Raw genomic sequence first — 23,341 nt, 5'->3', positions numbered from 1 at the left:
ATAAGTCAAATACCAGTACCAGAAAGACAGTAATCCACAAGGCTGAACCATTAGACTATCTACCAAGTCCTTCCTTCTTTAGATGAGCAAGGTTGGAACTTCTCTGTGCATCAAGAGATTTAACTAAAAATAACATAGGCTGTAATATATTTTGTAGACACATTTGTCAATAAAAATCACAAATTTCAATTATGATTTTATACATTAAAAAGCTTTGCAACTGTTAAAAAAAAAAGAGTAAATAGTATAATCATTAGTGGTAAAACAAATAGTACTATGACTCTTGAAATGTCTTCCTACATCTACCAAAAGGGTGCCACCCTGGAAAACTACTAATGAAGAAACAACTACTGTTTCCTACTGCCTGTCAAGCAGCAACAGTAGAGAAGGCAACACATCATTTCTGTAGTGTCATGTTTTTCAGAACTATAGCCAGTTTAATGACAGTAAAATAATTTAGTATGTGAACTCAGATATTCTCTCCATGAACTCAAATGAAGAGTGATCATATGAAACACACATTATGCATACTGATTTTTATGTTATGAAAAAGCTGAAAATAAGGGAAAACTTGGCTTATGTAAACAGCCCTTAAAAAACAGCTGTAAGTTTAACCTTTCAGCACGGTACATCTTAAAGTAAATATTACCAGTAGTTATTTTATGAAAAGCAAAATAATAAGTCACCGCTAAAATTTAAAAAATAAAAGAAAAAGAAAAACTGGATCACAACATGGAAATATCCATTTGGGTTGCATCATGTAGTATATTAAATAACAAACTATTCAATGAAATGAGCTATGTAACAGACTCCTTCATCACCAAGAATGCTTTTTTTGTTAAATGCTTACATGTCATGAAAGATACAGGTGCTCATGTGAGAGTCCCAGGAAGTATGAGGACTTCCAGTACGTGCTCCTGAAAGAAAAAGTGCTGAGTCAGCTATAACTGAGAAACTACAAGCTAGTAAAGAATGACCTTTGCATATTCCAACAAAGAATATCTGGTTCAGATTTTCATCTGGCTTTAAAATGTTAAGATTCAGAAGAACCACAAAAGTTTAATTTTAACCATACGTTTACAAAAAAATAAAAAAGAAAAAAGTGATTCATACATCGACACTGGGTTTTCCTGGGTTTAATATATCACGATGACATAATCCAATCTAACTCATGCATCACTTTCAGAGACACAGCGCAACTGGAAATATTTTCGCTGTTGCAGAGGACATTACAGTTCTAAAAAGCAAATGCCTATGGGTGTGCTTGCATCTTCAAAATAAAAAGAAAAGAAACAGGCACTACAGTTCTCTAGGGATGGCTGTGTTTCACACATTGTGGAAAATCAGTAAAAATCCCCGTCAAGCGTTTCAATGTGCATTGTAACATAGATTTCATCTCCTTCAGTTTGCTTGCTGACTTCTTAGATGACTTGGTTAGAAGTCTGTTTTCACTGCTTCTTTGTTAACTGCTGTTGCTACTCTGTAGGCTATACGTTTTAAACTTCTGTAAGGAACATTACGAGCTATTTCATGTAATTTAATTTTGTGCTGAATATTCTTCAAAGGATTTTATAAATAATACAATATTTTAAATGAGTCTTCAATTCACTTGTTGTTATACCATATTGTTGCTTTCTCCAACTTTATCTACAAACTGCAAGAAGAAAAACAGATAATTAAATGAAAGCCTAGAGCACTATAAAATATTACATCAACACTTCAAATGTTGATTAAAAAACCCAGCTTTATAAGATTTGTGGAAATTTAAGGTATGACTGACAACGATTAATCCAGTACTACTCACCACCATCTTCTGACACATAATACATTATAAAAAAATTTTTTTTTCTATAAGTTGTTTCTGCATGACATGTTACACATATGACTTTAAGGGTGCAATACAAGAAACAACGCAATGAATAAAAAAATTGGGTAAGATGAAGTTAACGCTGCTAGCTCAACAAAAAAAAGTAAAAAAATAAAAAGCTGAAATGTCAGCCATTCATGCATTAATGAACCCAATAAGATATTTCAACTGACCATTATTGTGGATCTCTTCTGGGCCTATGTAGTCTTTGAACAAACAGATTTAGCTCCATTAAGTTCAATAATTAACAACAGCTACTGACTAAAAATACTTTAAATGTGTATTCTGGACTTCAGACTGAAAGTGGCAATGACATTAAAAAGTGACTTAATGATGCAAGCATAAATCGATAATTATGGAACATAAGTTTTAACACACATTAATGTAAGTGGTTATTTACTTTGGTTACTCCACCCCAAATATAAAGCAATTGGGCTTTCTTCAGCATTCCAGATAGTGATGCAAACAGATGTTGAAACAAAGTAATTAGTGAAGATATTAAAAGTTACATAACCCAAGTGACTACATAACACTATCAAAATCTAGCAATCATCTAACCTTTTCTTTCATTTCATTATTCACATTTTTACTTAAGCATTTGTTATAATGAAGTAATAATAATAGGAAACATAATTTACAGTAATTGGATGTCCATTATGCAAATACTGAAGAATCCTTAAATTAAGGACATGATTAATGATTACAGCTCTATAACTAGAAGTTTTAGTACATTCAAAAGACATTCTAAGTATAAACAACATTGACTACTGTATGAGTTTGGGGATTAATGAAAATGAAATCAGGATATACCCCTATAAGCCTAGGTTCTAGCATTTTATATTATTGCAAATAGGTGATTGGCACACTGAAACTAAAAGTTGCTTTCAAAGCACTCATGGATTCATTAGAATTTTACGGTAAATTTAGGTGGAGAGAAAGCACAACATTTTCTCTCCAAAGGTAACTTCAAAAAATGTCTAGGTTATCTGGGCTGCAAGGTTCTGATTTGAGAATGGAAATGAGATTAGGCTTATAGTGGTACCTATTTTTAGTGGGTAAGCCATCCTTTAGCTCTTTGAGAATTCAATAAATGCTATGAACTACCTCTCTAGAAGCATCTACAAAAGGCTGCAAACAACTTTAAGAAGTTGATTGCCGGCCCTGGAGAAACAGATTTGACAAGACTGTTCTAACTGTGGACAGAGCTAGGAACGGAATTTTATCATCTGACTCCCAGTATCACAGTGCTTTATTTAATTGTCTTAAAGCACTCCATTTGGTGATACAGTCTAAGAGAGAAAATATTTGTAAGAAATAATGGTGTCCTTTTATATTATCGCTTCTAAAGTTAGAGATCATATAAAAGTTAATTGAAAAGTGCCTTGAACTCTCAAAGAGAAAGGCAGCTTATCAGTCCAAGTTACATGAAAAAAGAGAACAACATTAAAAATAGATACAGTGGGCTTCCCTGGTGGCGCAGTGGTTGCGCGTCCGCCTGCCGATGCAGGGGAACCGGGTTCGCGCCCCTGTCTGGGAAGATCCCACATGCCGCGGGGCGGCTGGGCCCGTGAGCCATGGCCGCTGGGCCTGCGCGTCCGGAGCCTGTGCCCCGCAACGGGAGAGGCCACAGCAGAGGGAGGCCCGCATACCACAAAAAAAAAAAAAAAAAAAAAAAAAAAAAATAGATACAGTGAAACCAAATTTCAGGTTCTATAGGTTTAGCAATGATTATTTTCTCTGGTATTCATGGTAACCACAATCTATGCGATGCAACCATTTATATCATAATAAAAAACTTATCAATCATGTCTCAATTCCTCAAACTTCTAAAAAGAGCATCAGAGAGCATTTATTTATCTTTAAAAATTTTTATTTTATTTAAAAAGCTTTTAAAAATTATTGAAGTATAGTTGATTTACAATGTTGTATTAATTTCTGCTATACAGCAAAGTGATTGTTATACATATGTGTGTGTGTATATAAACACACACACATACACATTCTTTTTTATATTCTTTTCCATTATGGTTTATCACAGGATGTTGAATATAATTCCCTGTGCTATACAGTAGGACATTGTTGTTTACTCATTCTATATATAATAGTTTGCATCTGCTAACCCCAAACTCCCAAGCCGTCCCTCCTCCTAGACAGCATTTATTTTAATGGTTTAAAAAACATATTGTTAAATATATGATTACTTACTGATCTAATTCCAGGTAAATTCAAGAGTGATCCAAGGACTGGCACTCTTCTAATAAATCCAACAACCACAGGAAAGAAGCCCCTGGGAGAGGCGAGAAAAGTTCTTAGAAAGAACACATTCTCTATTACCAAAATGAACCGTTAGCCATGTAAAAAGAAGGGATCCTGTTAAAGTTTTGAACGTTTTAAGAGACTTCAAAATTCAGTTATTTCTTACCTCTCCGTGGATTTGATCCCCTCCTTAGTTGTGCTCGTAACGTTATCCATAAACATCTATAGTGGCATTACTATTACATCCTACTGGCATCTTTACAGTCTATTTCCCATGTTAGAAATGAGAGATTCTCTAAAGTAGATTTGGCACTTAATAATGTTTGTTTCCTGTGGGCAATATGATGCTTGGCAGATAGAAGACAAATGATACACTTTTCTTGAATAAATAATTAAACCAACTTACTTGAAAGTATTTTCTCACATTGCATACTATTATTTACTGGGTAAGTGGCATTTGTAAAATATTAACTGATCAAAACCTCCCATAATGTATTTGGTCCAAAATTTTCTAATATCTACATGCACTAAAGAAAGTGTCATCAAGTGACAGTAACTGTACAGCATCAGGTCTACATATTAAAATGCTGGATCTATCTATCTATCTACCTACCTGTCTATCTGTCTGTCTGTCTATCTATCTATCTAACTATCTATTTATCACTGTCTAGTTGATGAAAATACCAAATCAATCTATCTATCTATCTATCTATCTATCTATCTATCTATCTATCTATCTATCTATCTATCTATCTATCTATCACTGTCTGGTTGATGAAAATACCAAACATAAACAGAGTGCCGTAAAATGCCAACAAAATAAATTTCATTGCATTGAAAATACTTTATAAAATAATTTATACCCTGACATAAGCAACCATCTGCATCTGATAAACACATCTGGGTTTCTGTAATAATTATTTGACATTATGGTTTACTGAAAGAGAAACAATAAAATAAAATGGTTGCCTTACCTGAACAAGAGAAAGAATCCATAAATTTCGAAGATCATGCCTATCAAAGGCCAACCAATCAGGACTACAAATACACCACCCAGGAAAAATCCTGTAGCTTTCATTTTATGTTTTTGGAAGAAGAATCTGAATGTTCTTTCTAAACCAATTACAAAAGCCAAGCCAGCCACAAATAAAACCTAGAAGAGGAGGAAAACGTAACACAGAAAAAGCACTTAAATGCACTGCATATGTTTGAAGGGGTAAGGTCAAAGCTAAATATGGTAAAAGACATGTGGCTTTGAATGTGAGCAACTGGCCAGAGAAAACTACAATGCACACCAAGAGGCAGAACCACGTTAAAGCTGTAGTTGTATCCCACTCTGTTCAGTCCTCTTCTATCTTGATTAGATGAAGAAAAGAGAAACAAAGAAAGATTACGTGTCACCCAGCGGCATCTGCATCTGCAGTGGTTTCCCCAGCTTTAGCTAGATGGCAATGGCTTAGTCAAGGAGATGAGCGGCAAGGCAAGAGAGGGAAGGTGCCCGTAAATATGTCAACCGAAGGTACTCCTGGTCCTGAAAACTTGATCAGGGGTGACAGGAGTTCCTATGGATGGGAGAAAACCTGACATGGCCCAGTTGGTAGTAGAAGAAACCACGCAAAGCCAGCAAGAAGATCCTAGTTTTATTAATTCCAGAAATCTGGGAGCAGCAGAAATGAAATTCAGCCATGCACTCTCAAATATACTTATAGTTTGTATGTTTTCAGACAATGGACAAGAGATGGTGATTGACTAAAAGCCTGCGTTTTCCCAGGTTTTATTCCCCAATACTTGCCTTTCTTCATAACCATTCTTCAGTGAAAAATATTTCACAAAAATATTTATTAAGCCTAATGGTTCAGCTTGACATTCGGAGATACCAATGCTGTTTATATTATTGTTTATTAAAACATTAATTTTGAACAATTGTTACCCTTTATATTTTCCAATGTCCAATTAAAACCCAATGTTAACATACACTTCAAAAATATTTTATCGTTATTCAGTGACTTTATTGCCCTCTTAGAAGGGTTATTATTTATTTCTAGAACTCTTTGCGCAGCCTTCACACATGGACAACAGAGTACACATTCCAAATAAACAATATACACACCTTTCTTAGCAGGTCAATTATTAATATAGATATATTTTTTACAGGTTTAAGTGGTTTTTAAAAATCTGTTCAAGCAAATGTTATATCTCAGATGTGTAAAGTCAAAACATTAACAAATTTACCAAGACATGGGGTTATCAAGTCATCTATTTTGAACTATTTGAGGCAGTCTTGATTTAATCTATTGTAAATCACATATCAAACACTTAACAGAGCAGTTATGGAATTAGAAAACTTCATTAAGCATTTATCTTTTATTTAAACAGAAAGCTGACAGGTTTCACCCTTGATGAAATCAGAGAATGTAACAAGAGTCTTCACATAAGTAACAGTGAATTATTTCCCCCCAATTTCATAGCAGGCAATAATTCATTAGTAGTTAAAATTTCCTTATGAATTTAGTTAAAATATATATTGAAAAACTCACATTTCCAATAGCCAGTAGTGCTTTGTCAAAAAAGAGAATCATTCCAAAGAACAGGAAAAACACTCCAAATCCTGTTAATCCCATTCCAATTTCTGCAATATAAGTTATACGGTTAAGGGTAGAGCAAAAGTAAAGTTACATTAAGATCCTTATAAACTAAGCAAGAAAAAATTTTCAGTTTTTCTTTTGACTGATATAAGGAAATAGGACCCCAACATTGCAGGCTGACATAATGACATTCGTTAAGATCCAGAACAAATTAAATTAACAACAGAAAATTACTCCCAAAATTTAAAATATGAATGAGAATTTCTAATCCTTATATGAGAGAGAACATTTCTCACAAACATACCCATAACAGAGAAAGACAAATCAGGAATCTAAACCTTTGGTTATATTATTTTTTCCCTCCCAAGAGCCCTTCTGGCATCAGACATAAGTATGTGGGTTCACTTTTGTCTCCTTTTCTCCTTTCATATTCCATGACTAGTATTTGTATGCACAATATCTGCAGTTCCTTCTTTCCCTTCTGAAGATGAATTCCTTCCTTAATCCACTGGAAATGCTATGGGAGGTCAACACAGACTGCTTCTCACAATGACAAAAGGAGAGATTTTGAGAGTCAAGCTGTCTCCTCCAAAGTTAATTTTCAGACTTTTAACTTCTTGATGGCTTATTATGGATTTATCTTCTACAAGTCTCTCTCAACTATGCATCCATTCACATATTTAGTCTAAGAGTCCTAAAATCACAAAATCTCCAACATTTCAAAGAACACTGTTTTACCTAATATTAATATTCTGGGTTTTTACTTTTTCATTCAAAAACAAAGAATTGTTGATCAACTCCTAAATGCCAGCAACTGTTCTAGGTACTGAGTATAGAGTGATGGACAAAGTATAAGCTTTTACGTCTATGGTTACTCTTTATACAAAACTAATATTTTATTGCCTTTACACTCCCTAGACTTATCTTTATGTCTGAAGAGTCTTAACTTTCTAAGGTTACAGTTGTACTATTCTGTTAACGTTACAAAGCACAATCCACGAAATTAGTTCCTTGATCATTTCAGTTTTGTTTTCAGGAAACAGTCACCAATCCTTATTTTACCTAGCAGCACTATCTGCATAAAATAATAAATCAGACCAAAACTGCCATATTTTGGGAAACACAATTTTAAATACACAATAGTGATTTCTGATCTGTTACTTAACTTTTTTGCCTCGGCTCCAGAGAGCTAAAATCTAAGTCACAGCTACTTAAAAATTGAAGCCATGTAAAATGCTATAATGAGTTGAAAATTTATATCCTATGCCTTTTTCGACATCCTTCACCTCAATTTACAGTTAACTCCTGCCTCCCGTTCCAGCTTCCTTGTTCTCCGAAAGTTAGCCTAAAATAATTCGGGTAACTGTCCATAAATACACTGGTAAGTGTATTCCACGGACACAAATTCTCATGAAAATTGGAGGCTCATACCTTCATGCTTAAATGCTTTAGGAGAATTTAACCAAATAACTGTTTAGGTGTCAGACATAATTTCCTACAGGAAAATATGGACAAAAGAGCAAGGAAAATTCCATTAAATAACTATTTAGTAGTTAGGATTTAGTCACTGGCAGCTGAGTTATTTAAATACAACTCATTTCTATCTTTGCACAAATTGTCCTAATGATTATGTACACATTTTGAGATGTTTGTTCATCAGAAAGGAAACTATATGGCAATATGCCTACTATGTACTGAGAATTTACCATGAATTGCCCATTACGAGGTGCTTTTTGTATCTTACAGAACTTAATCCTCCACATACTACTGCAAGGTAGGCATCATTACATTATTCTAGAGACTTTTTTTCGCCAGGTTAAATATGTTTGATTAAATGAAATTCAAGGGCACTGGAGTAGGCTGAACTCCTGGGAGAAGCATCTTTAGGTTTAATATAATTAGCTTGTTACGAACATAACTAAGGAGATGTCAGTATAAAATTGACTGCAGTGAAAAAGGACAATGTCTGTACATGGTTTTACATTTAATGAGATGTTTATACAAATAGGTCATAATTCCTTTAGCAAAACTGGGGGGTTAAAAAGTAGCACCAGCCCCATGTTTCATGTGGGCAACTGAAGACTCAGAATAATAATTCATCCTTGATCACAGAATCAGCAAATGTGCGTGTGGAGGGGGACAGGTGCAGGGAGGGACGGGGGTGTGGTGTGGAGTCCGGCTAGAATTCAAATCCAGTCTTCAGGCTCCACATCTCATGACTGTAACAGGGGAAACAACAACACTCCCACTACTTTATCCAGTGTTGTACAGAAAGAGAGGGTTGCCTGTGACATTTTTGCCAAAACGGACACTAGCATGTTATTGCCCAATAGTCCCTGATCTGAATGGGTCAAAAGTCTCAAACTGACCTCGCTGTGTTATTTTCTCCCCTCCAGAATTCCATTCTTGCCTATGCCTATGTATTCACAAGCCCTCTGGTTATTAAAGCCCTACTTGGAGCTGCTCTCTCACCACCAGAATCATACCCAGTAAAATAAACTCATCTTCCTCTGCGCACTATCAAACCTTCATTGCCGCTTGCGCATGCACACACACGTGCGTGTTTTTAAAGCACTATCTGATAAAAGCAGTCTAATAAAACAAATGTATCTAAAATCAAAACCTTATTGTAGAAATTTGATAGGGAGAGATATTCTTAATCCAATGACAATCACTGTTAGCATTTTGATATCTTATTTAAGACATTTTAAGGCAGGATTGTCTTTCTTACTATGCCCATTCCTTTCAAAAAGTAAAAATGTCACAATAAAGAACTCAACTGAACACCATGGCAGAATTTCAGGCAATGTGACATAATGAAGTAAAGATTTAGAGGCAGCATAGGAACTGCCCCACTCCAGCCCCCTCAATAAATCTTGTGGGTTTTTTGGGGGGTGGGGTGAGGTAGGGGGTGCTACTATAGAATTCCTTAAAACAGTTATGAATTGGTATTTACTATGATCAGTACTTGGTCTGGTACTTCTCTTCCAGAATCAGGATCCCAGAATAATTTTGGCAAGTCACTCGAATAATGGCTGATTCCTACAGTTAAACACACACACAAACACCATTTGAAATCCAAAGAGCTTTTGGTTCACTAATCATTTTGTGTTCTGATCCACTGTCTTATCTAAAACACTTGGCAAATGAGCAGCAAACAGTATAATTTCATCCTCCTCATCAATTTAATGAAGTGAGGAGAATGCTTCCTATTCTGCCCACATTCTAACCCAACCCCCTTGTTCTGGTTTTTGGAAGGATGTAAATCAGGCACTTGTCCCTATAAGACTTCAGTAGAAAAGAATCTCTACACACAGGATAAGTAGTTCATATATTTACCTATGTAATAATCACAGACTAAGATAGGAAAGTTAGATAGGAAAATTGTGTAGAGATTAAGTACTTCCTCTGAGTAATTAGTAGTATTAGAAATAAATCCTAGCAATTTATGTATACAATTCTGCTAAATTCTGGGTTTCAATTGAGAGCAACAGAGCACTGCATCATAAAGAAAATAGGCTCTGAATATTCTACACAGTCTCTCAAAATAAAATCAATGCACAATTCTAAAGGATAAATATCTACTGTTGAAACTCTTTTTGCTATGGAACAATTTCATCATTCTAAGATAGCTTTCAAATAAGCTTTATAGCAAGTCTTCTTAGATGCTAGTAGGGTACCGTGAAAAGAACAAAGGTTTTTGAGCCAGCAGACTTGGGATCAAGTCTTGTTTCTGTCACTTTCCTCATGATTATACACTGAATTTTTTTTGAGCCTCCTTTAATTTATAAAAGAGACATATTCCTCTTTGCTCTACAGGGCTCTTATAAGAATTAAGGATAACGATTTATATAAAAGCCCATGGTAAAATGAAATAAGATGCTTTTATACAATTATATACAATGGCTACTTTTATTAACAGTAAACCAAAACATCCCACAAAAAACAAACAAACAAAAACCCCAAACAAAAAAGGACCATACTTATATTTTCTCTGATCAGAACAGGCAGACCAAAATGGGTATCCAAGGTGCAGACCCAGTCCAATCTGAGGAAGGGAAGGAGCCTGATTGGGGTGGCAGTGTGTGCAGGAGTTATTAGCAGCTCGGTGAAGTTCAAGTTAGCCATGACTTGAATCCAAACCTTACGACTCCACTTTAAAACAGGGCATTTTTAAAGGAAGTTCTATTTTTATTTCAACAGACTGTTTAGTTCTTAAAATCTTTAAAATTCAAGTAAGTTATTTAGAATAAGAAAAACAAAGGCGTGGCAGATAAAAACAAAGTGAGATAAAAAGTCTATCACGACCATCAAAAGATAGGAAGCATTGGCAGAAATGTAAATACAAAATTATTAAGATTGAGAAAAAGGGATAAAAAAGTGGAAATTTTATATTGATAGAAAAAGAAAACAGACAGCAATGTTAATCTTAGAGATAAGATAGGCCTGGAGAACTCTGTGGCAGGCAGAAAGATGCTAAAATAATTAAAACATGCCACCAAAGCCCAATATACAATATTAACGAAAGGAATCGTTTAACTTAACACAGAGTTTACTATTGGGGAGACAGTAGCCGGCAGAAAAGTGAAGTTGTTTCAAGGGACTTTTAAAAGGTTGCTTCCAGTAGTGGCAAAAGGCAAATACTCAAAATATTTAAGCGTAAGCACATTTTCAAAAACAGCCTATCACAGGTGACATTTAAAACTCGGCCTCCCAAACCACCAACAGTAACTTGTAGAGGACCCCAAGCATGTCACGTGCAGAAATGTCCCCAAGAGTGGGCCGCCGGCACAGCGAATCAAACTTTCGTGGCCACCCGCGGGAACAAAGCGCCCATCTCCCTGGGAGTGAGAGCTGCGCTACCCCGCCCGGTGCGAGACAGACGTTCGGCGAAAGCTCCCCCTCCCCAGCTAGGGCGTCTCCCCAGACCCCACCGACTCTCCCCCCAGGCCAGGTCCGCCACCGCGAGTCCAGCCCTCGGTTCCTCCAGGCAGCCCTCCAGACGCCCGCAGCCCTACCTGCGTCTCGCAGGCCGCCGCCCCCATTTCGGAGCTTCATTCATTGACCCGAGCGGCGGAGGGGCGGGCGGGCGAGACCCAGCCCAAGGAAGGGGTGTTCGGGGCTCGAGGCGGGGCCTCGGAGCAGGTACTTACTCTGGGTGTCCGTTAAGGAGATCATGGCTGCAGGGGTGAGGACGGCGTCGATAGCTCCTCGGAGCTGCCAGGGTGTGAAGCAAAGTCGAGAAAACGAAGCCGGGAAACAGCCCAGGAGAAAGCCGCCACGTCTTCCGGAAACACGCAGACGGCCCCACCCCATTTCAAAGCCGTTTCCCATTGGCTAAGCCTGCTCCCAACAGCAACCAATCACCTGTGGCTTTGTTCAGTGACGCAAATGGAGGCCACACCCCTTGACCAATAAGAGAAGGGTATTACTTGCAATTGGTTGAAAGGACCGACCCGGAAGGGTGGATGCTCCTGGCTGGAAAGAAAGGAAAGCCTGGTGGCGGGAAGTTTTCGTTGGAGCGCGTCTGAAAGCGGTGCGTAGTGGACCTGCGGCAGGGGCGTTTTGGGGTCGGAGACCGAGGAGGGGAGGATGTTCCTTAACCCCCTGGGGAGACGTTCTGGGGTAACTCCCTTTACCGCTTTGAAAACGCTAATATTCCTTTTCCTGGCTGATGGGGAGGCCGACTCACTTCCTTCCAGCAATACATTGGCGGGGGAGAAACGGGCCCTCGCCCTTCTAATGGAACTCTCTATCTTCGCTCAGCTGTAATGGAACTCGGTCCTTTAGGGGCACGTTCCACTGCCGACCGGTCTTTTTTTATCACCAGCCTTTTCCGTGCAGGAGGCTTGGGTACCATAGCCTGGTTATTTGCAACCACTGTTTATTGAGAAACGCCACTGGGAACGCCTAAGCGTAAGGGAGGGTATTATTAAATTGCTGTTGCGTCTAAACGCAGGGAGCGAGGAGTTGGAGGATGTGTGTGTGTGATTTAGCCTCTGGTACTTGGTGTCAAGCATGCATGACTGCCTGAGACCCTGTAAAATATTTCCTGAGGATGCTTGCAAAAGTTCAGATATAGCAAGTAAAACCACTGAATCATGGAAGTAGTAATTAGTAAAAGTTCATTGTGTACACACCAAAAAGACAGTTTGCCAACCGGGAGCACTCAGATCGAAACATGGAATTAGGCTCAGGGCTGTATTGTTATAAAGCAGCTTGTTTAGTAAGGACTGTTTATTCTTCACACTGATTGGTTATAATATTAACATTTTCTTAAAGGATAGGGAATTGATTAGTGGTTACCTCATAGCAACCCTGGGAAACAGTTGGAGTTTTGCTTCTGATTTCCAGAGGCAGAAACAAAAATGCCCCAGGTCAAGTTAGTCTTTCAAAATAAGCTAAATTAAGCTTTGTTTGTATGTCTGTGCTTGTTTTGTCTGCCCAGGAAATTTTCAAGACTGGTCTCTGTTTGTTTTGGATTTTAACAGTGCCTAGGTATAATTCTGACACACATGCTATAGATAGCTACTTAATTTTTGAACGTATTTTATGTTCAGATAGCTTTTGCTATTAAATCACATCCTTTGGGGAAGGAGTTTATGAGCAGTTTTTTAACAGTATAATCAAAGGAGTCGTTTAAAATCGTGGGGCAAAATGGTTGTAGATTACATCCTTTCATAAGTATAGAAGAAGCCTCTGCTTTCAATCTCAGCAAACCTGAGCCTGCACTATATGCAAGGCACTGTGCTAGGCTATGTGGATACAGATGTGAGGGGATTCAATCCCTGCCCCCCCTGGAGAACCTTACAGTCTAGAGAGAGAATTATATTTCCACAAAATGGTGAAGACATATTCATATCGTTAAAGAATTAGAAGTCCTTGGTTTACTCCCCTCCTTCAGTATCTTTTAGTGGTGTGGCCCTTCCAAACTTCTTAGCAAGGTAAAGAAGACCCTACTTATTTTTCCAGCCTAGTGGTGACTACAGAATTCTACATGAGGAAGGGCATAAGGTCAGCAGTTTGAGTAAGGGTAGGGTGATACTGAAGCTTTGGAGAACATTCTAAGTTAGTTTTGGAAAATACTGGTTTTCCATATCAGAGTTGGGGGAGGTGTTCCTGGAGATTATGGGCAATCTAAATAAAGTTCCTACCCGCAACCTCACCTCCTTCCACTTGCTCGTGTGTACTCTTTAAGTTTTAGTCATTCAGAAATATTTTGAGTTCCTTAATACAAACCAGGCTTTTTCCCCACTTCTGACCTTTTCATGTTCTCTCCCTCTGAAATCTCACCCCTCTGTAGAATACCAATTCCTCTTTTAAGATTGAGGCTAAATTGTAACCCTTTAAAGCAAATATTCAGTAAAATGTTAAATGATTAATTTGAATATTATGTTGATGGGTTTTGCTCCATCTGGGATATTTGAATCTATCCAACTTGTTATTTGTAAAATAGCTTCCACCATCCCAATTTTAGAGAGAGGGAAAGGGGCTGAGACGAACAAGTTGTTTAGCTTTGCTAAGATCACACAATAATTTAGTGGTAAAGCTGTTTAACCTCAAAGCTTTGCTCTTTTTTTGTGACATCGCTTTGTGTCTGGTGGATATTTGCTCAGTGTTCTTGACGTCATACTTGTTATTATATGTTTATGTGACTTTGGACACTTCTCTGAAGTCTAGAGAATTTTCCATAAAAAAGTAGAGTGGGAAGAAGCATGTAGTCCTTAGTGAAAGGTCACTGCAGTATATGGTTTACTTTCCAATATTTTTTGTGCTTAGTAATGACAGATTATCATTGAGCATTATCAACAGTACTGTTTTTAAAAAGTTGTTGCTCTGATGTTTCTTTCACTTTTAGAAAGAAATTTGGCTCTCCAATTCAACTTTAGAATGGCATCCATTTCAGGTTAGTGGAGATGATTACATTTTGTAGTTCATTCTCTTCTAATTGCATGTTTTTCTCTGTACCTTCCCCTCAATTTTGCTGTGAACCTTAAACTGCTCTAAAAGTGTCTTAACAGAAATTAATAAAAATAAATTTAAAAAATACTTGTTTTAAAAATTCTGATTATAGAAGTGATGTTTTTTTCAGATTTTTTTTTCATTGTGGGAAAATGTATTTAATGAAATTTACCATGTTAACTGCTTGTAAGCATACAGTTCAGTGGCATTACGTGCATGGCATTACGTGCATTTGCACTGTTGTGCAGTCATCACTATTATCCATCTCCAGAACTTTTTCATCACTCCCAACTGAGACTCGGTACCAGCTAAACCCAGTCCTCCCTTCCCTGCGGCCCCTGGTAACACTATTCTGCTTTCTGTCTCTGTGAATTTGACCATTCTAGGTACCTTATTTAAATGGAATCATACAATATTTGTCCTTTTGTGTCTGGCTTATTTCACTTTAGCATGTCTTTGAGGTTCATCTGTTTTGTAACATGTATCTTTTTAAGGCTGAATCATAGTGCATTGTATGTATATACCACCTTCTCTTTATCCATTTGTCTGTCAGTGGACATTGGGTTATTTCACTTTTTGGCTTTTGTGAATAATGCTGCTACAAACATTGTGTACAAATGTCCCTTTGAGCCCCTGCTTCCAGCTTTGGGGGGTATATACCTACGAGTGGGATTGCTGGTTAACATGGTATTTCTGTGTTTAATGTTTTGAGGAACTAGTGTACTGTTTTCCGTCGTGGCTATACCATTTTACGTTCCCAAAAAGCAATACATAAGAGTTCCAAGGAATGATATGTTTCTTGATAGCATTCTGGGAACTTAAGAAATTATCAATCAACAATATAAATCATTTATAATCTCACTAGTCAGGTTAATACTGTAACATTTAGATGTGTTGTTCTTCAACAAAATTTTTAACATTTTGTACATAACGTTTGGTAATGTGATTTTTAAAAGCATAATGTAGATATAGAGTATAGACATATTGTTAAGTAAATTCTGTGTTGTAAATATTCTGTTTTTAATACTGTTCTGTATTTTATTGTTTCGAAGTGACATTAAACAATTAACACTTGTAGTGTTGGTGTTAAAGTTTTAGTCTGTCTCCATTTTTAAAATGTAAAAAAGGTTGCATTGAACATCTCTGAATCAAAAGCTTTGTGTGCGTCTCCGATTATTTCCTTAAGATAAGTTCCTATAAGTGGAGCTATTTGAAACGTCTTTAAAGTATAAAAGAAAAACTTCCATTTGACCTTTTCCAGGCAGCTACTGTTGGTATTTTGGTATATTTCCATCCATTGCTTGTTTTTATACACTTGGCTAGATTCTATTGTGCTTATTAGTGAGGTCTTGCTGACTCTTCAGTAAAGAAGTGGATGGCAGGAGTGAGGAACTTATTCTATGGTTATTTTCCTGTCCTTTGTAGGATATAGTGACTATGGCCTTTGCTACATACTAGCACTAACAGTGGGGTAACAAGATTAGGTTCTTTTCAAACTTTAAAGAAATGGTTTTCCTAAGTATGGCATCCTCCCATCCACCCCTAAAAACTTTACAATTTATTTAAATATAAATACGAAAAAAATAGTGACATAGATTTTGGCTTTGTCTCATGACTCCTTCTCACAGCTTAAGGGTTAATAATAAATAGTAACAATTTAAGTTATAGTAAATGCTAATCCAAATGTTCTTTACTAAGAGGCAAAGGTGAGGGTTTCAGAGATGTTACAGAACCTTGCCTTAGTTCGGTATAGTTATTTTTGGAATGCATAAATGAGTTATTCTACTTAACAAGACTTTAAGCTTTCTCAGTAGGCTGTGATTTTAAAATAACTGAGTAATGACATAGATAAATTTTATTTAAGAGGAGATGCTTATTTTGAATCATTGCCTTTACAATATTGTGCCCCTTTCAAATAACCCACCTCTTCTATTGTTCTACCCACTTGTCGAACTATATTTGAAATGCCTCTGAAGTTACCTTCAGACAGTTTATTGATTTGGATTTGATGGCTTTCCTTGTGGCAAATCACTTTCCTTTCGCTGTTCATTTCAGTATGGGATATTGCTAGAAAATGTGCTATTTCTGAAGACTGGTACCTCCCTTGCATCAGCTGTAAGCTTAGGAACTCTGGAGTGTGATCCCTGCTCAATACTATGTGCTCTTGAGATATATTATAGTAATAAGCGCTCTTTGTTATGGATTATTGCAATCTTTCACTTTTCAATCTCATCTCCAATAATACAAGTCATGTGTCATCCGTGCTGGCAATAGAGGTGATATAATTTTGAACAAAAACATTAAAAGACCCTGATTTATTACAACTATCTCTATTTTCTTACACTCTTAGTCAATCAGGACTTTATCTAAGGTATGATGATACTGACTTTGTAGCATAGTTTGACATTAACATCTCTGTTACGTAGGATTTGATCAGGAAGCAGAGCCACTATGAGACATATAAGGGACTAACTGTAGGGATTCTACTTGGTGTGACTATGGGAAGTGGTTAAGCTCTTTCTTTCTGTCTGTTGCCTGCGGGTCTGGAGCTGGGCCCAAAGTTGACGGAGCCAGCAGTTAGGAAGAGAAGATGCATATGCAGTGGGGAATGCCCAAACAAACTGCTCCCCACGAAGATGAATCTTACCAGAACCTAGATCAGTCTCTTATTGCCTCAGAGCCTGCAGTGTAGGTGATGCAGGACCTGTCAGAATGCTCACGTCCTTCCCCGTGGAGTTGCATATGACCTGGCTGAGTGTTCAGAGAAGCCAAGGGAGGAGAACCAACAGGCTAGAGGAGCTGCAGGCCCTGCAGGCCCTGCTGCTTCCCTAAGGATATCTCGCAGCAGCTGGAATCATGGACCCAGTTGCTGCCCCATGCCAGTGAGGTCACCAGGCCTGAGCTTGCCCTGACCTTCTTAAATACGGGAAATATGGCGATGGCTTCACTTCCACCTTCTAAATCTCTGGCTCCCCAACATGATACAGCTGTCCCTGGTCCAACCAAATATACACTGATCCTCTCCTCCGAAGAGGACAGGAATTCTTTCTATTCATCTTTGGGTGATGCTCATCCCTCTTCTTGCTGAATCACATCCTTCTTGATAATCTTCTAACTTAAATCCTGAGATACGAGGTTAGCGACTCTTAACACTTTTTACTTTAGCATTTAGGGGAATGGGAGCAGGAACATCAATCACCCCATCCATCCATCAGCCAACCAACCAGCAACAAGAAAAACCCAAATGTGGCTTATGAAGGAACATCAAAATAAGGGAGAAATGCTTATAGCGATTACAGTTCTTGGTTCTCACCTGATCATGTGGTCATAGCTGTTATTTTATAACTGCCTTTTCACCTTCTCGTTCCATATCCTTTTGTTCTCAGCAAGCACCTCACCTGGTCATGGGGCCTTGCCTGGTGGGATTTGCCTTAGCAGTTTGCTTGTAATGAGTTTTTGTAGTTTTCCATTAACTCTAATCAGAGGACATGGGAATACCAAAAGACAGCCTAGAGGATCCCCTCCATTCCAGACACACTTCTCCTTACCTCTGCAGTGTCATAGCAATCCAATTCCCTTTAATAGCCAGGAGCACTCAGCCCAGCCAGCCCAGTAACCCCCTTCTTTGCCTGTTGCTTTCCTGTCACGAGGAACGCAAACTGGCCAAGTGGTAGTCAACTTCCAGTTAAATGGAACCGTTGCTTTTTCTCCTGGTAGAAGAGTTCTTCCTTGCTGACTAAGACTCCTAGACCGGCAGAGTCCAAAGTTTCGGGGATGGGAAGCAAACATTTCACTAGTGGATCCTGGCAGCGGGAAGAGCGCTATTCACTGTTTTGATAGGTAAGCACACTTATCTGCTTTCCACTTGGTCTTTCCTACCATAATAGCCCTTACTCTTGGGTCAGGAGACCTGTGTGTGAACTCAGCCGGTGGCTGAATATGTCTGTTCTGATTATGCCTGCTGGAACTGGGGAAGTAACCACAGAGTATGTTGGAGGACCTCCTAGCCCACTGTATGATGCACCCAAGCAAAACTGCATTGATCGTCGGCTTTGCTGAAGTCCAGTCCCTACCCTGACTGGTGGATCACCGTGGCATTTTAGTTCTCCAGGAATTATCAGTTTAGAGTTGATGTCTGGTAATTTCTGAGAAGTTACTTGCCTTTTCCCAATACACAGTTACCTTGATAAGTTTCCCTGGAGAAGGATAGTGGAAAGATTTACCACATAAACTTTTAGCTGTGTAGGAGAGTCCTTTTTCAAAGGGCCCCAACTTCCACTTTATACAAGGGACTCTAGGTCTATAAACTGGCCATTTCTGGGAACTGGTTGAAGGACTGTGACTCCGTTGCGGTGATTCAGATCAGGCTTGTGTTTACCAGAATCAGGCCTTTGTATTCTGCCTGTACAGGTCAAGTCATCTATTTCCATTTCAGACATCATGATCAGCTAGCTGCTGCTGCCAGAGATCTCTGTGGATCAGACTGTTCTGCTCTATTGCCCGGTATGGCAGCCACATCTACCTTTCCTCTGGTCGTGAACTGAATTGCCAGCATTTAGCCCCCACGTCTTAGAATGCATCATGCTCGTTGATTCAGGTGGTCTAGTTCAAAGGCAGTACTTCCCATGGTCATTCCCGGCTTACAGAGAACAGCCACTCCAGCCCTCTTTCCGGATGCTGGGGCTCCCCTCATGAATGCATTTCTTTCAGACTTGGTGAAGGGAGGATCCTCTGGGTCCTCCTGGGGGACCGGACCCCAGGAGAGTGGACGATCAACCCACCTGATGATCCGCTCTAGCACTCCCATCTCCCTAAGCCTCAGGTTTCCCTCCTTTAGAGCATACCCAGGAAGTCCTAGCCTTTCCGCTTCATTGGCACCTACACCTGTGTCATTCCACCCCAACTTTCTGATGTTCATCTTTGGGACCAGCTAAGTAAATTATTAGAGCCACTCCTGGCCACTATATTTAGCACACTAAATCTAGAATTTCTTTCTTTCTTCTTCTTTTTTTTTTAAAATTTTGTTGTTGGACTATGTCCTGTCTTTTTTTTTTTTTTTTTAAATACCTGTATTTATTTATTTTTGGCTGCGTTGGGTCTTCGTTGCTGCCCGGGCTTTCTCTAGTTGCGGCAAGCGGGGTCTACTGTTCATTGCGGTGCGCGGGCTTCTCATCGCGGCGGTTTCTAGCTCTAGGCGTGCGGGCTTCAGTAGTTGTGGCACACGGACTGAGTAGTTGTGGCTCGCGGGCTCTAGAGCTCAGGCTCAGTAGTTGTGTAGCACGGGCTTAGTTGCTCTGTGGCCTGTGGGATCTTCCCGGACCAGGTCTCGAACCTGTGTCCCCTGCATTGGCAGGCGGATTCTTAACCACTGCGCCACCAGGGAAGTCCCTAAATCCAGAATTTCTTATTGAGTCCACACCGGTAAATTTGGCTTCATTCAATATTGTATGCTGCCCACCTTGATTTAGTAGCCTTAGGACCTATTCCCACATATACTCTCTAGTTTCTGGTGATAGATATTGGCAAATGCAACGCTTTTAGTGTGTTTCATGTTTTCTCACGGTTCACATTTTTATACCTCATCCACCTCATCCTCTGGGGCCCTGTGGGTCTTGTAGCACTGGAAGGTGGTGGGGGCAGATCCTTCGAGTGATTAGCCTACTCTTGCAGGGCATCTACCTCAGGAAAGACCATAACAGGCAGGAGGAGGCTGTTTCAGAAAGGGGAGGGTGGGCAAAAAAGGCTTGGCAGAATTAGTGGCTCAAGGTCCCCGCTTCGTTGGAATCTGCCCATATGTTCCCATCCCGATTTCAGGGTCTCACTCCTTCCAAATCAATGTCCTGATTTTAACAGAAGAGTCCCTGCGAGGTTGGGAATTCAGTTTGTATCATAATTCAGCCACCTGCAGAATTTAAACTTGTTAGTATTCAGTAGCTCCAGGAGATAAGGGTTTTGTTTAGGACAGTCATAGAAACTTTGAGGTCCCTTTATGGACACCCTGCATTTCTCTGATCAAGTGCTCCAGCATCCTCGGAAGCAACCAACCAACTCCATTATTCTTACAAAAATGTTCTGTGACAGCAAACACTTGGTCACCCAGAGCATTGCCTTCTCTAGATACTTAATTACTGGTGTCTATAGATGATAATTTAACTTCGTCTGCTGCATGCTGTGGAATACCATTATCGCTTCTACCACTGCAGAGAGGGGTCATGAATGCCCTTAAATCTAATCAGATCAGAGACTCAATTCCAGGTGGCCCAGAAGCGATTCAGAGAACCCATTAAGGTTCTGTTCCTCTGGGACAACATTTGGCATTGGTTAGGGTTCCATCAGAGCAGCTGAATCATTATGAGTGATATAAGGGATTTATGCCAGGGATTAGTCTCTACATGCTCATGGGACCTGGTGAAGAAATCCATTGCTGGTCTGGAAGACACAAGAGCCAGCAGTAGGGTCAGGAAGATGGATGTGGCATGTGGGAGGATAAGGAAGAGCTGAAACTCAATAGGGCCAAGTGGAACCTGTGTGTCATTGGGACTCATGTGGTGTGTCACTGTTCCCAAGGCTCTGACCTCCAGGATGCTGGTGCCCTGCGGAAGAGCTGGTGCACTTGCCGCAGAAAGTTGCATGTGAACTCAGCCAAGGATTCAAAGAAGCTGAAGAAGCTGTGGGTAAACCTGCCCCTCCAGGGAGATTTAGCAGGAGGTAGAGGAATTGGCTTCTGCCTCCTGTCAGCAAGGTGAGCCAGCGGATCAGCGACCCTGGGAGTGAGCTGTAGCAACACCTGACCTTATGCCAGCCTCCTGACTGTAAACCTGGCTGCTGTTTCATTTCTACAGACTTCCCTGGTGGCCAGCCCTAACCAAGAATCACGCAGGCAGTTGGTACAATACAAAGCCACCGGAGCATCCTGTTTTAAATCATAACTGTAATATTTCATCTCATGAAAAGGCATTGAGACTGGACACTGATTGGGAATTCCCTGGCGGGCCGGTGGTCAGGACTCTGCGCTCTCACTGCCGAGGGCCAGGGTTCAATCCCTGGTCAGGGAACTAAGATCCCACGAGCCATGCAGCATGGTCAAGAAAAAAACAAAACAAAACAAAAACTGGACACTGATTAATGCAGGCAGATGTTTTAGAAAACACCAATCTATAAAATTTTTCCAGCTTCTACTGATGTGACGTCAAAAGAAATCTCACTTTGACTTTAATATTTGGACTGATTAGAGTCATATGTTAAGGCTTCTTTATAAGTTAGCATGCTGGCCTTGTAATGCCAATTCCAGTAGCACGCTTGATTTCTCTCTTTACTGTTACATCATTGTGTTTATAATCACCGACTCCTTACCACGTCACAGTATCAACCCAAATATGAATGTTCTTGTAAAATGATAGCTAAGTAGTTAGGGTATGACTTTTAAATAATTTCCTCTTGCTTCAAAGTCTGGTCACTTTACCGAAATGATTTAGGAGATGGTTGGACCACTGCCCTACAACATAATAAAGAAAAAATTATTATTGATTAAATGCTTAACTGTGTGCCAGGTACTGTGTTAAGAACTTTCAATATGCTATCTCATTTAATTTGTTATAGCAGTTCTGTGAAAGCTAGGTATTAATATTATCCCCATTTTACAGATAGGGGAATTGAGGCTCAGTTAAGTATAAGGTACTTAGCCTGAGGTCACTCAGCCAGTAAGAGGAAGACCTAAGATTTAACTCGGGTCTGTGTGGCTCCAAAACACATGCTCTTAACCACTCTGCTTTACTATGATAAGTATATAATTTTGATGGTGAGGAATACCCAAAAATCAATAATAAGGAAACCTAAAGTTGTGATTAACTCTGTCTGGTCATTATATCTTTTCTCCTCCCTCGTAGCTCTAAGTGAGGAACTGGATTCTATAACCAGTGAACTACATGCAGTAGACATTCAAATTCAAGAACTTCTGGAAAGGCAACAGGAGCTTATTCAGAAAAAAAATGTCCTAACAAAGAGAATAAAGCAGTGTTTAGAGAATTCGGACGCTGGGGAGAGCAGCGAATGTGATTCTTCACCTGCCTCTTGGAATAAAGAAGGTTTGCTCTTTTTTTGTTGTTTTTCTTTTTATCTTTGCCAGTTTTGTTTCTTCTCAGTTCTGTGAACTGGAATTAAATCATTGTGCTTGGGTCAGTGCTTTCTAGTAGCTTAAGAGTTGAAACTGGCCATTCCTTAAGTGGCAGGGGAACTTGGAGGCAGACCATTCTTTACCCATGTTCTTTTTAAATGAAGCCTTTATTATTCAGAATGTATTATTGTGTCCAAATATGGTTTCAGCAACATTAATCGGTGCTTGGAAAAATAAGATATTTATTTAACTCAGTTTTCTAGGTTTTAACTAGAAAAAATTAAACAATTGAGAAAAAAATTCAAACTTGTTGAAGGTAGTTCATTCTCCTGCCCCAGTGAACAAACCTTTCTTGATTCAGGATCTTGCCAGGCATCTTGTTTACCATTAATTGTGGAATACTGTAACTCTCGAAAGAATTGAATTGCTTTTGTGGGCCTTTTTTTCCAGTGTTCTTTTTTTTTTTTTTTTTTTTTTTTTTTTTGCGGTACGCGGGCCTCTCACTGTTGTGGCCTCTCCCGTTGCGGAGCACAGGCTCCGGACGCACAGGCCCAGCGA

The 23,341-nt window shown here is 39.1% G+C and overlaps 2 protein-coding genes across 2 annotated transcripts in view; one reads left to right on the top strand and one right to left on the bottom strand.

The window, feature by feature from the left end:
• Positions 1–407: 407 nt before the first annotated feature.
• Positions 408–12,025, bottom strand: GOLT1B (golgi transport 1B). The gene is made up of 5 exons (XM_024129152.2): positions 11,862–12,025; positions 6,661–6,752; positions 5,098–5,276; positions 4,073–4,154; positions 408–1,654 (listed from the first exon to the last, which is right to left on the bottom strand). Exons 1-5 carry the CDS (start codon positions 12,022–12,024, stop codon positions 1,616–1,618), a joined length of 555 nt encoding a protein of 184 aa, XP_023984920.2. The 5' UTR covers position 12,025; the 3' UTR covers positions 408–1,615.
• Positions 12,026–12,171: 146 nt separating this feature from the next.
• The window catches only part of RECQL (RecQ like helicase), a 35,661-nt gene continuing 24,491 nt past the window's right edge, over positions 12,172–23,341 (top strand). Inside the window, exons 1-3 of the mRNA XM_007127989.2 lie at positions 12,172–12,244; positions 14,567–14,614; positions 22,557–22,754. Of these exons, the coding sequence (XP_007128051.2) occupies positions 14,599–14,614; positions 22,557–22,754 (214 nt within the window). The 5' untranslated portion in view covers positions 12,172–12,244; positions 14,567–14,598. The remainder of the gene's footprint in view (positions 12,245–14,566; positions 14,615–22,556; positions 22,755–23,341) is intronic.

The sequence above is a fragment of the Physeter macrocephalus genome, chromosome 6, assembly GCF_002837175.3.
Source record: "Physeter macrocephalus isolate SW-GA chromosome 6, ASM283717v5, whole genome shotgun sequence".
Taxonomy (NCBI): domain Eukaryota; kingdom Metazoa; phylum Chordata; class Mammalia; order Artiodactyla; family Physeteridae; genus Physeter; species Physeter macrocephalus.
Note: the sequence above shows the minus strand (reverse complement) of the source record. Positions and strands in the feature narration are given on the sequence as shown.

What these genes read in the sequence shown, in the direction of transcription:
- GOLT1B (XM_024129152.2), bottom strand. Translation starts at nt 12,024, where the DNA reads ATGGGGTGGGGCCGTCTGCGTGTTTCCGGAAGACGTGGCGGCTTTCTC. An exon ending in CTCCTTAACGGACACCCAGA is followed by an intron (nt 6,753 to 11,861) that starts GTAAGTACCTGC and finishes CTTATATTGCAG; the next exon opens with AAATTGGAATGGGATTAACA. An exon ending in ATTTACCTGGAATTAGATCA is followed by an intron (nt 1,655 to 4,072) that starts GTAAGTAATCAT and finishes TTCTTCTTGCAG; the next exon opens with TTTGTAGATAAAGTTGGAGA.